At 43.1% G+C, this 12,322-nt stretch overlaps 1 protein-coding gene across 1 annotated transcript in view; it reads right to left on the reverse strand.

Annotated features, from left to right (window-relative positions):
* The window catches only part of ABCA4 (ATP binding cassette subfamily A member 4), a 168,818-nt gene that overhangs the window by 84,237 nt on the left and 72,259 nt on the right, over positions 1–12,322 (reverse strand). Inside the window, 2 exon segments of the mRNA XM_049772565.1 lie at positions 963–1,139; positions 1,727–1,932. Coding sequence (XP_049628522.1) covers positions 963–1,139; positions 1,727–1,932 — 383 coding nt within the window.

The following is a 12,322-nucleotide window of genomic DNA, read 5'->3' on the forward strand; positions in this document are numbered from 1 at the left end:
AGTCTAACCTATAGACTGATTTCCACTGTCAACTTTCATCTTCTCTTGGGCTGAGGAGATAGGCAATTGGAGCAGGGATTGGAGAGGGGTTTCTTGTACTCAGGCTTGTCTTTATTTTATTATCTTATTAGGCAGAAATTCCACTTTTTCTTTCTTTGATCTGTTTCTCTTGGCCTCAACCCGTGCCCTCAGACCCACACACACAGGCATCGTGGTAAATCTCCCTGGTGTGATTTTTCTCTAGTTATTGAATTGTTTAACCTGTAGTCAAGTCTGTCTATCCTGGTCACGTATATTTGCCCCAAACCACCACAGTAAAAGGGCCCTGTCCCAGCCCATTCTTCCTCCATCCAATTTCCTAGACAAATTCAAAACATTGGGGGCTACTTGTTTCACCTGCTACTCACTAACACATGTACAGGGCTGGGGATGGGATACAGTGTGTGTAGGGGGGAAGAGCCAGGAGGAGGAAGGGTCCAAATCATCCAACACATTCTTCTACCTTTTCACTAGTGCTTATCATGGAATGTTAATTAGAGAAGGAGCTGCATTGTTCCAAGGCTCCTAGGAACCCATTCTACTTGCCATGCAGAGTCCTAATTTGCTGATTTGGCAATCGTTGGCAAACACTCTGACCAGAACCCTTCCACATACCAAACACTAGACGTAGTGGGAATTTTAAAAGCCTTTCTCCCTCCCCCAACCTCACTTCCCTTGCTTTAATTTTTACCTGCCCTTTCCTACACACAACAAAAACGCCTTTCTGTAGGGTCTCTGGTGCTGCCTGGAGCCTATCAAAAACAGGTCCTGCTCTCAGAGCTCTATCCCCACCTTCACATCTGGCCCCATCCCCAGGCCTTTTTCCAAAGATACTGGAGCCTGGGGTTGCGGGGAGGTATCCTGCCCAGAGACCTTATGAACTCATCACAGAGAGGAACAGGGAACCTCAGAACTTGACTCACGAGTCGTCCACAAAGCAGGGGTAAGGCATCTGCTGTAGATAGATGCCAATAGGAACCTCAGCCTGTGCCTGACTCCTTGTGATTCCTTGTTCAATCATGTCCTGCAGGTAGGCAAATCCTCCCCAGATGTATCGGAAGTCTTCCACTGGATCTGCTCTGGGACCCGAGTCCCAGAACCTAGGAAGAGACCAGAGGAAGAAGGTTGTAAACAGAAGTTTGTCTTCACCAGCATCATGGAACTTGGAATCCCCTACCCTTGAGCTTTTTTTTCCCCTAAGCTTTTCCAAAGGATCATATTTTCTCATTCACCATTGATCTCTCACTTATGAATAATAACCACGGCATAGCTCATCCTTGTTTTCATTCCAGGAAATTACTTTGAATTCTACAAAAGAGCTTATTTCCTCTTCCAGAATTTGATTTTATAGACATATAGTTGCAGTCCCTCCACATGATTGGGCCCTCCACATGATTCTGGAAAAACCTCTAGCTTTAGAAAACTTAATGCCTAAAGGTTTCTATCTCCAGAATGCACAAAACCAATCGCAAATGCTGTGTTGAGGGGTAAAAACTAGATAGCTGAGCTCTCCTGGTCCCCACCAACTCAAAGATCTATGACTTGCTTGGTTTTTTGATAGTGATGTGCTTCAATACCTTCTCCTACTTCCAGAGGAAAAGACTGACCTGAGACCAGAGCCTACCCCTCCTTGCTTCATAGACTCCTGGGGATACCCAGCCTCTTCTGGAATTGCATGAAACATCACCTGTCTTTGATCTTATTGGTTTTCTCCACCATGTCTATGTCCATCCGTATCTTGTACTTCACATGAGGAGGTACGGAGCTGGTCCAGGGATACATGTCAGGGAATACCACTCCTGCCCAGAGCCTGTTTTCCTCCAGCAGAGATAGGGCTCTCTGTGTGAGCTGAATTTCATCATCGTAGCTTTCAAATTTATCCAGGATCAAGCACTGCAAACAATCACAGAGGTTGAGGGAGGAACCCCTACTGCAAAGACTCAATGGACAAGAAAAGGACCAAGGCAAAGAAGCGGGGCTGCTGCCCCAGGGGATGGGTCAGATACAAGAAACCTATAAACTCACTGTTTGATTCCCTCCAGGCTTTGGTGTCAAGTTATCAATGTGTCTAGGTTTGAGGGTGAAGGGGGACACTGAAATGCTGACTTGCCCGCACTCTCCGGCTGTCCAAATATGAGAGCTGTCAAAATGACAGAAGTACTCACAGCCCCCCTTTGCTGCATGGGGAGTCAGGGGAGTAGGGTCACAATGGATACAAGCTGCTTTGAAGATCAGAAAGCCTACCGATAAAAGCGTTTTCAAGAGAGAGCCAGTCCTAAGGGCGACCCTTCTGCCTCGGCAAACACACAAAGATGGCCAGCTGAGAAAAAGGAGAGGAAGAGGAAGAAAGAAAATAAGAGAGCCAAATGGTTTTGAAAGAGGATCGTTTCCAATTGCAATCATCTTGTGACAAGTAAGGAGGGCAAAGAATGAATTTCCTTAGTCTCCTCCATTCCATTAGAAGTGGGGAAAATCACTACCTACAAGGAAGCAAAATGAAGATCCTTTCAATTCTAGTATTAGGAGTGGTACATTCCATTCATTTATTAAAGCATTCTATTGCATACAGATCTGGTCTTCCCTTAACCTCTCGCTCCTATGATACACTAGGGTTATTGTGTCACTGTTTCTTTCTTAGAATCGAACTCACAAGAGATCAGATGGCCTGGTCTTGATTAATTTGTTCGGCAAATACTGAGATCCTGCAATGTGACAGAGCCTGCTGGACTCCAGGGATACAAGAAGAAAAAATAGACTTTTCCTGAAAGAATCTCAAGACCTTGTTAGGGAGAGGGCTGAGTATATCAACCAGGTGAGTGCAGAATGGCCAGGTTCTGATCAAAGCAAGCTCAGAATTATCGTTGAGACCTATGGAGAGATGTAGCTATATCTATCTGTAGGAGTCGGGGGGAGGTGCCTGGAGGGGCTACTCCTGAGTAAGAAGAGGGTGATTTGGAAGTAGTTGAAAAGAGGTAATTAGAGAAAGATCAACTCAGCCATATAGGGTATCTGGAGACCTTAAGAATGAAGTTGGACAAGTAAGGCAATTTCCTTGCATGTAGTCAACCCAGGTTCAATCCCTGGCACCCCATATAGTCCCCTGAACACTACTGAGTGAAGAGCCAGGAGTAACCCCTGAGCATCAATAGATGCAGCCCAAAAGTTCCCCCAATCTGCCAAAATAAATAAAAAGAATAGATCAGTTGTTCCCATCCATGGCTGTGCTTGAAGACCACATAGGGGTTTCAAAAGACTGGAGAGATAAAACAGCAGATAGGGCATTTGCATTGTAGATGGCTGACTCAGTATCAATCTCTAGCACCCTACATGGTCGCTCAAGTCCCACCCGAACTGATTCCTGGGATAATCTCTTAGCAAGGAGTAAGCCCTGAGCACATTTAGGTTGGTCCCCAAATAAAAACAAATTAAAAAGCAAAAAAAAAAGACCTGCATGTAGACCCCTCTCCAAACAATGAAACCAAATTCTCAAAGGCAGGATCTAGGCATCAGTACTTTCGTCCAATGTGCCACAGGCCCTTCCAGTATACAGAGAATCAAGGGAATCAACAGAGGTGAGCAGTAACAGATAGACACAAGGATGGTGATCAGCCTTGCTGGCCTCATTGGATAACCTCCAAACCAACAGTGTCTTCTATGCCCAAGACAGGACTCTGTCAGGCAAAGCCTGAAAAACTCATCAGGAGTCTGCTTTTAGCAGGGACTTTTAGTAGGACTTTTAGCAGGGGTGTAATTGGAAATCAGGTAAGTCTTGAGAGATCATTGTCGGAGGGATAGAAAAGAATATCAAGTGAGTAGTAGGAGGAGGGTCCATGGGCTCAGACTGAATGGAGTGGCACAACCCCACTTAGCCTGTGAAAATACCTGGAACTCTTATTTCACTCAAGAGGACGCAAGATGGGGCCAGAGCGGTGGCACAAGTCGTAAGATGTCTGCCTTGCAGGGCCCAGAGAGATAACACAGCCGTGTTTGCCTTGCAATCAGCCGATCCAGGACCTAAGGTGATTGGTTCGAATCCCGGTGTCCCATATGGTCTCCCGTGCCTGCCAGGAGCTATTTCTGAGTAGACAGCAAGAGTAACCCCTGAGCACCGCCGAGTGTGGCCCAAAAACCAAAAAAAAAAAAAGAAAAAAAAAATGTCTGCCTTGCCCGCACTAGCCTAGCCTAAGATGGACTTCGGTTTGATCCCCCGGCATCCCATATGGTCCCCCGGCATCCCATATGGTCCCCCAAGCCAGGAGCAATTTCTGAGCGCATAGCCAGGAGTAGCCCCTGAGCATTACTGGATGTGCTCCAAACTCCCCCCTCCCCCAAAAAAGAGGAAGCAGGATGTAAGCGACCTACTGGGTTATACAGCAAGAAAGGAGTGGGGTATATGAATATCACTCATGAGTCTCTCCCCAATTTCCAACTTCAGGCCTAAATTTGTACTGTTGTCTCAGGAGTAACAGAACAAGCTACCAAGTTCTCCAGGTATACCAATGCTCTTTTTCTGCAGGGCCTCCCCAGAGATGCTCAGGGGCCCTGGGATTACTTCTGGTGATACTTGGCCTGCTGGTATATGATTTACCTTTTAGTATTTGGTCAGGTAGTGAAGTGACACTCATGACCAACTGTGCTCTGGGGAAACTGTATCAAAGTCAGGGTCTGGAGCATCAAGCTCCAACGCTCTGAGCTACTTTCCTGCTACTCTTTTCAAGGAGGAGAATGGCTACTTTAAGTCATACTCATTTAATATTTGTGGAAGGTGAAGTACAGAGAGGCCAAAGAATTTTTGGAAGTTGTAGAGCAGGTATCAAATTCCAATTCATGGGAGCTATTTGTGGGAGAAATAAAGAAGCAATGATTAGTGGGCAGATAGTAAAGAACTGGCCAGAGAACCAAGATTGTAAGGGGAGCTGGAAAACCCAAGCCAGGCACCAAAGCTTCTCACTGCTCAACCCTGCTGGGCCTTCTGAACTGAATTGTCTCCCAGATACTAGGAGTGGGTCCCCTATAACATTTTTAGTCTTCTATATAAAAGGGGGGAAAAACAAAACAAAACTATTTTCCTTCCAGCTGATACAAGAAAGAAGAACACAGGCACTGGAGAGGATCTACAGGCCAAGGCTTACATGGCACTCAGTAGAGATCATTACTTTAAGAGAAAGCACCCTGAAAGTCACACATAGTTAAGGGAATGAAAACACATTTTCATCAACTATTCTATTGCATCAGGCACTGCCCATCCTAATACTGATCAGTCCTTAAATGATATGTAGGATTCAATTACCTCATGCCACCAAAGATCATCAGTAAATTTTCTTTTTTTCCCTGTACATAAATAACGTAGGTTTTGTTATTTTAGAATCTTTTAGTGTGTATATGTGAGGAAGATTTAACGTGGAAACTTTCACCATAGTAGGAGACTAGTGGTCTGACTCCCAGTAATTGTCAAGTATTTAACTCAATAGCACCACTAATGGGGACCAAAGACTGACAAAGGACAAAGGACTACTTCTTAGCCAAGTAGGCATCAAAATAAATTGGAAGGAAGAGGAAAGAAGAAAGAAAGAAAGAAAGAAAGAAAGAAAGAAAGAAAGAAAGAAAGAAAGAAAGAAAGAAAGAAAGAAAGAAAGAAAGAAAGAAAGAAAGGAAGGAAGGAAGGAAGGAAGGAAGGAAGGAAGGAAGGAAGGAAGGAAGGAAGGAAGGAAGGAAGGAAGGAAAAAAGAGAGAAAGAAAGGTAGGGAAGAAAGAAAGAAAGAAAGAAGAGAAAGAAAAGGAAGGAAGCAAAAAGAAAGAAGAATGAAAGAAGAAAGAAAGAAAGAGAAAGAAAAAAAAGGAAGGAAGAAGAAAGAAAGAAAGAAAGGAAGGAAGGAAGGAAGGAAGGAAGGAAGGAAGGAAGAAAGAAAGAGAGAGAAAGAAAGAAATAGAAAGAAAGAAAGAAAGAAAGAAAGAAAGAAAGAAAGAAAGAAAGAAAGAAAGAAAGAAAGAAGAGAAAGAAAAGGAAGGAAGCAAAAAGAAAGAAAGAAGAATGAAAGAAGAAAGAAAGAAAAGGAAGGAAGAAGAAAGAAAGAAAGAAAGAAAGAAAGAAAGAAAGAAAGAAAGAAAGAAAGAAAGAAAGAAAGAAAGAAAGAAAGAAAGAAAGAAAGAAAGAAGAAAGAAAAAAGAAAGAAAGAAAGAAGAAAGAGAGAAAGAAAGAAAAAGAAAGAAAGAAAGAAAGAAAAAGAAAGAAAGAAAGAAAAAGAAAGAAAGAAAGAAAGAAAGAAAGAAAGAAAGAAAGAGAGAAAGAAAGGAAGATAGAAAGATAGAAAGAAAGAAAGAAAGAAAGAAAGAAAGAAAGAAAAGGAAAAAAGGAAAGGAATGAAGAAGGGAAGAAGGAGGAAAGGAAGGAGAAAAAAGTAGGGAAGAAAGAAAAGGAAAGAGGAAGAAAGGAAGGAAGGAAGGAAGGAAGGAAGGAAGGAAGAGGTAAAAAGGGAGAGAGGAGAAAGAAGAAAGGACTTACTTTTTTTAGGGAGAAAGAATTGTAAGAAAAATTGTTTTCTTACACCGAGTAAGAAACTAATTCTAATTTATGAACTGGTTAGTTTAGAATTGCTTATATAGAACTTCGGTATTTGGGGGGGGTGGGGGGAGGTTAGGATCACACCCGGCAATGCTCAGACTTTACTCCTGACTCATGCACTCATGGCAAAAAAAGGGGGGGGGGAATTGAAAAAAAAAATAAAGAAATCACTCCTGGCAGGCTTGGGGGGGGATCATATGGGATATGGGGGATAGATCCCAGATCAGCCACATGCAAGGCCTTGTCCAATGTCAGAAACAGAACTTAAATCCATGTCCTCAAGTGTCAGTCCTGAAGGGAATAGCTGTTCTAAGTGTAAGCCACACTCTAACCACAGAGAAGGGACAACAGAATTCCTGAACAAGAAGTCCTGTGCTCCATCTACTAGAGCTGTAATGTCAACCTAACATTTGGCAGCAATGGAAACATTCTATATTCATCCCATCCAATATGATGGCCAGTAACCACACACACTTACTAACTAAGTGTTACAACTAAGGAAATAAAAGTTTTATACTATTTAAACTAAAATAGTCATATGTGATCATCAGTCAGTATGGATGTAATGTCTGAAGACAGTTTCTGAATGTAACAGGGGCCATGTCTTGGTCATTGTGGTTTCTGAAATGGTCATTTATTTTCTCCAGAAAGGGACCCAGTAAATATTTCTTGTATTGAGTTTATTTAAATGTCTAAGTTTCACATGCTGAAAGAACTATAGCCTTATTACTATGTATTTTGACATATCAATAAATAGTAAGAAAGTTGGAGAAATAATAAAGGTAATAAAGCAGAAGAAATGAGCAAAAACTAAATTTTGCTAGGATGTCACTGAGTATATAATTTGCACCGGAGCAAAATAGCCAGTAAAAAAAATAAATTTCAATAATGTCATTTTCCAAGCTATTCTCTTTGAACTCTCCTTTCATGTCTTCAAGGGAAACTCTTGCTGGAATAAGGGGTTGGTGCTGTAGGTGACATTGTTGAGGCCTGCAATGACGCGCGCTCCATTCTGACTGTTTTATCAGGCAGCTGATTCAGTCAGGTTTCCTGCTGCCTCTCTGAGATCTGTGCCCTGATATCTCTGGAAAAACAAAACTTTAATGGTTCTCAAACACGTGTGTCTACCCTGAAACCTCTGGCCCATTTTCAAAGTTGGTTTAACACCTCTATCTTGGAGTGTTTAAGAGACAAACAGGCCTGAAAAACAGCCCCACTCTGCTTTCTTCTCACTCTGGTAGGTTTTTCTACTGAGATCCATCCTACCCAATAGGTATACCCCAAGGATTCCAAGGCTTGACAAAGACAGGCCAGTACCTGCAGGTAAAAATACAAGCTAATACCAGGCTGGAGAGATAATACATGGGGTAAAGCACTTGCCTTGCACATTGTCATCCCAGTTAAGATTTCTGGCACCACATAGAGTCCCCAAGCCTTACCAAGAGCGATCCCTGAGTAAAGAACCAGGAGTAAACCTGAATAATGCTAGATGTGACCAAAACAAATTAAATATGTGCTAGGTAGAACACATGTCTTGTGTAGAAGATCCCAGCTCAGGGTGTGTGTGAGAAGGGAGAAGCTGGTGCTTATTGAATACTCTCTGTACCAAACTGGCCCATGGGCTTTGCTTCTGATAATCCCTTCTGATAATCCCTTTATTCCTGAAAACCACCATAGAGGTCCATTTGATGACCATGCCAAGCTCTCTCCCTAGGAGGCTCAGTGAACTTTTTCTGAAGGCCACTAGCTTTAATCAAGGAAAACCAAAACTCTCACAAGTAATGATTTGGTCAATGTCATTTCATTATTGTTTTTGCAAAATATCTGCAAAGTCAGAGAGTTAGTTAAGTTTTTAAGTTCCTTCCAGACTACCTTGTATTCAGAACAACTGTTTATCCAGGAGGAAGGCAGCGATTTTCTTTAAGTATTATGTCTGGGGAACACAATCCAACCACATTTCTGCTTGGAATAATGCTGTAGACACAAGCCCAAGCCCCAGGTTCCACCTTGCTCAGTGGGGTGTGAGCATGGGATCAGATCTCACTGAGGTTATCATTTGCTTATTGACCATTAGGTTAAATAGAAAACTCTTCCCAAAGGAAAGGCCTCAGGGATGAGTCCAGAATGTGATCCTCACCGTGTCTTCCTGAGGGCAACACAGAGCCAACATGGATTGTTGCTTTGGACATGAATCAGAAGTCTAAGGGTGACACTTGTGGTGTCTGTGTATAAATATATACACTCATAGGCATACATATGGGTATGGAAAGCAAAGAGAACTTAGCCAAGGTTACTGACTTTGTTACATTAGTTTTTAAGGTAAAACACAGAAGGTTATCAGACTAGAGAAAGAACTCAAAAGGCTGGAGCGCATATTTTCATCACCAGGGTTTGATCACAACATATAGCATGGTCTCCCATGCAAATCCAGGAGTGATCTCCAGGGGCCATGCCAGGAGCAATTCTAAAAAATGCTGGATATGGCCTCAAACCAACCAATCGTTGTTGGCTTTATATGGCTGAGTTTGGAGTCCTCTAGAACAGCTATTTTGTTTTACATAGAGAGAACATGTGTGATTATGGATGTTAGGAAAGAATGAAGAAGAAAAGGGCAGGAAGAGAGAGCTAGAACACATCCTTTGCATGTAGGAGCCCAGGATCTGGACACTGCCTGGAGTAACTCTTGACCACTGAGCTGGAGGTGATGGGAGGTATGAAATAGGACTGTCTATAGATCAAGAGGCAGATTATGAGCAAATGTTTGCAACTATAGTTCAAAACAGCCTTGAACATCACTATTTTATCTGATGAAAGTCAAAAAGCCAGAGGGGGTTCTCTTTACCTCTGAGTGAACCCTCATTGGAGCACTAGAGAGCAGTCCTGCCACCACCAAGTGAAGTTCATACCAGCCTTTGAGATCTCCATGGGTTGTTTCTGTTCCTTGCCAGGAAACCCAGCTGGCCCCAGTGGAAGAGGCTGGAGTTCTCTCCAGTACAGGCAGCTGTGTTGAAGACTTTTAGAACCCAGTCATTTGTTTACACAGCTAAATCAAACACTAGTTGGGAGGAAAAGTCGCAGTAGCAGCAGGTTTCAACAGTGACTTCTCCAACTTCTCAAACACATTAAGTCACAGATTGTTGAAATGCTCTATGAAACAGGAACCACTGTCCAAAAGAGAAAAAAAGAAAATCTCTCTTTTGTTTTTGTTGGAACTTGCTTATCAAGCATGATGGATACCCTAAATGATGTACACAGGATGTGTGTGCTAAAATCTTTGGGTAAAATCTTTGGGACAAGAGAGGAGCTGCACCCTTGCAGTTGTTAACTCTGTCATCTGGCCTTTTGGCACCTTTCCCTTCCAACTCAAACTGAAAACAAAGCAGTTGATCAGCCAACAGAGGCCTGAGGGATCCTGCGTGTGTGTCAATGAAGACACCTGAGATTCCTGCTGGAAAATGCCAATGGACGTGGGCAAATATCCTAGGATGAATTTCCTGGATGATCCAGATGGGAAACCTCAGGATTCATTTCTCATGGCATGGAAAAAGCCACAGGATAAAATAGCTTTGGGCTGTGTGTGAACTGATTGAGATGACTAGCCAGAAGCCACAGGTGCTGTAATAAATGTTCTCTGAAGCACTGGACGCCACACACAGACATCTGAACTGTTTAACCACCAAGAGTGAGGAAATGCACCGTGATCAGCAGACAAAGGGACAGGAAACACACAGCTGTTTAAAAAAAAATTTTTCTAAAATAAACAGATGCAATAAAGAAACAAAGCAATTAAGGGGGGATCATGAAGGGGACCAAGCCCCCCAGTGGCATGAATCTAGCTGGATCCAAGGGAAAACACAATAATACGTGTAACACCTGCAGGGAACTCAGTTCGAAAAGCTTTCTTGCTTAAGCATTCCATCTGGGTTAGGGCCGTATTACCATATTATTACATATTTTATCATCAACAGAACTGGGCACAAATGAAGACACATCCTGCTCATAAATGTCCTCAGATGGGCAATGGGAAAGCTAAGCTGCCTTAAATCCCAGATGCTGCAGAGAAATGCTAAGGATTGGTGTCATCTTGCCCACTGGTTTTCCCAGCCTCATTTCTAATACTACAGACTCTTCTGGCATGACAACCAGCTGTCTGCCCAGACACCTTGTTTCTCCCTTTCAGGGTTGACCCCTCTATTGTTCGTGAGCGCTCTACTTGCTGCCTGAAACGGTCTTCCAACCTTGTTACAACAGCACAACTGATCTCTAAGGACCTGCATCTATGTCTTTTAAGTTTTAATTTGCCTTTGATGTGGGGGTCTACCTTAGGTCACTGTAGCCACACTGAGTTGGAAAGCTGCAAGATCAATAAGATAATAATTGTTGTTTGGGCTTAAGTGGAGAAAAAATTCCAAACAGCAGTTATCTAGAAACTATTGGTGCAAAAAAAGGTTTGGAAACAGAAGCTGAGCCCCCAATGAGGGTGTTGAGCAGCCAGGGGTTAAGTTGGTAAGGTGCAAGGTGAGCAGGCTGTCCCTGGACTATGGAGTGTAAGTGGCTGGACTACATCAAAGGTGGATGTTATCTCAACAGTGATTGAGGGGTGACTGGGGTACCCATCATGTAAGAGTGGGGTTTTAAGAAGACCTTGTTGAAGTTAATGATGAAGCTAAACAGCATTGGAGGGAGGCTGGAGGTTGGGTTATGGAAGAGTTGTGAGAGAAGATACAGGCCTTGGACCAAAGCCCATATGGGGTTGGAGGATGAGTTAATTTTTTCTTTTTCCTTTTTTTTTTTTTTTGTTTTTGTTTTGTTTTGGGTCACACCTGACAGCGCAGCGCTCAGGGCTTATTCCTGGCTCTATGCTCAGAAATCGCCCCTAGCAGGCACTGGGGACCACATGGGATGCCGGATTTCGAACCACTGACCTTCTGCATGCCAGGCAAATGCCTTACCCTCCATGTTATCTCTCCGGCCTCAAGGATGAGTTAATTTAAAGGAAAAATGGACAGTCCTTAGAGGCTTTGTGATATTTTAAATTAGCATAAAAATGAGGGCAGAGATTAAGGTATTAGGATTAAGATGATTGTCTTGCATTTGGACTATCCTGGTTTGATTTTTAGCACTACATATGGCCATTCTGACCACAGAGATAGAAGTAAACCCTGGCACTACTGGGTGTGATCCCCCAAAACTAAAAAAAAAAAAAAAAGAATAATACACTTTTTGATTGGGGGCACACCTAGCAATGCAGGGTACTGGCCACATTTCTGCTAGAACTTGTCCAGCAAGGACAAGGACCAATAGTACTCAGGGGACCATCAGGGCCACATCTACAAGCCTGGGGGGAACCATGACATGTTAGGGACTGAACTCACAGCCTTGTTCATACTAGTCATATATGCACTATAACTTGATTTCTCTGGCCCTATTTCTACTGTTTCAGATGAGTTGTTGTATTAGCAGCTTTTTTTTTTTTTTTTTTTTGGTTTTTGGTTTTTGGGCCACACCCGGCAGTGCTCAGGTGTTACTCCTGGCTGTCTGCTCAGAAATAGCTCCTGGCAGGGCACGGGGGACCATATGGGACACCGGACTCGAACCAACCACCTTAGGTCCTGGATCGGCTGCTTGCAAGGCAAACACCGCTGTGCTATCTCTCTGGGCCCATATTAGCAGCTTTTTGAGATACCTTGATTACAGCCTTATTTAATAACATGCTTGTTT

This window comes from Suncus etruscus, chromosome 4, assembly GCF_024139225.1.
Source record: "Suncus etruscus isolate mSunEtr1 chromosome 4, mSunEtr1.pri.cur, whole genome shotgun sequence".
In the NCBI taxonomy this organism is placed as follows: domain Eukaryota; kingdom Metazoa; phylum Chordata; class Mammalia; order Eulipotyphla; family Soricidae; genus Suncus; species Suncus etruscus.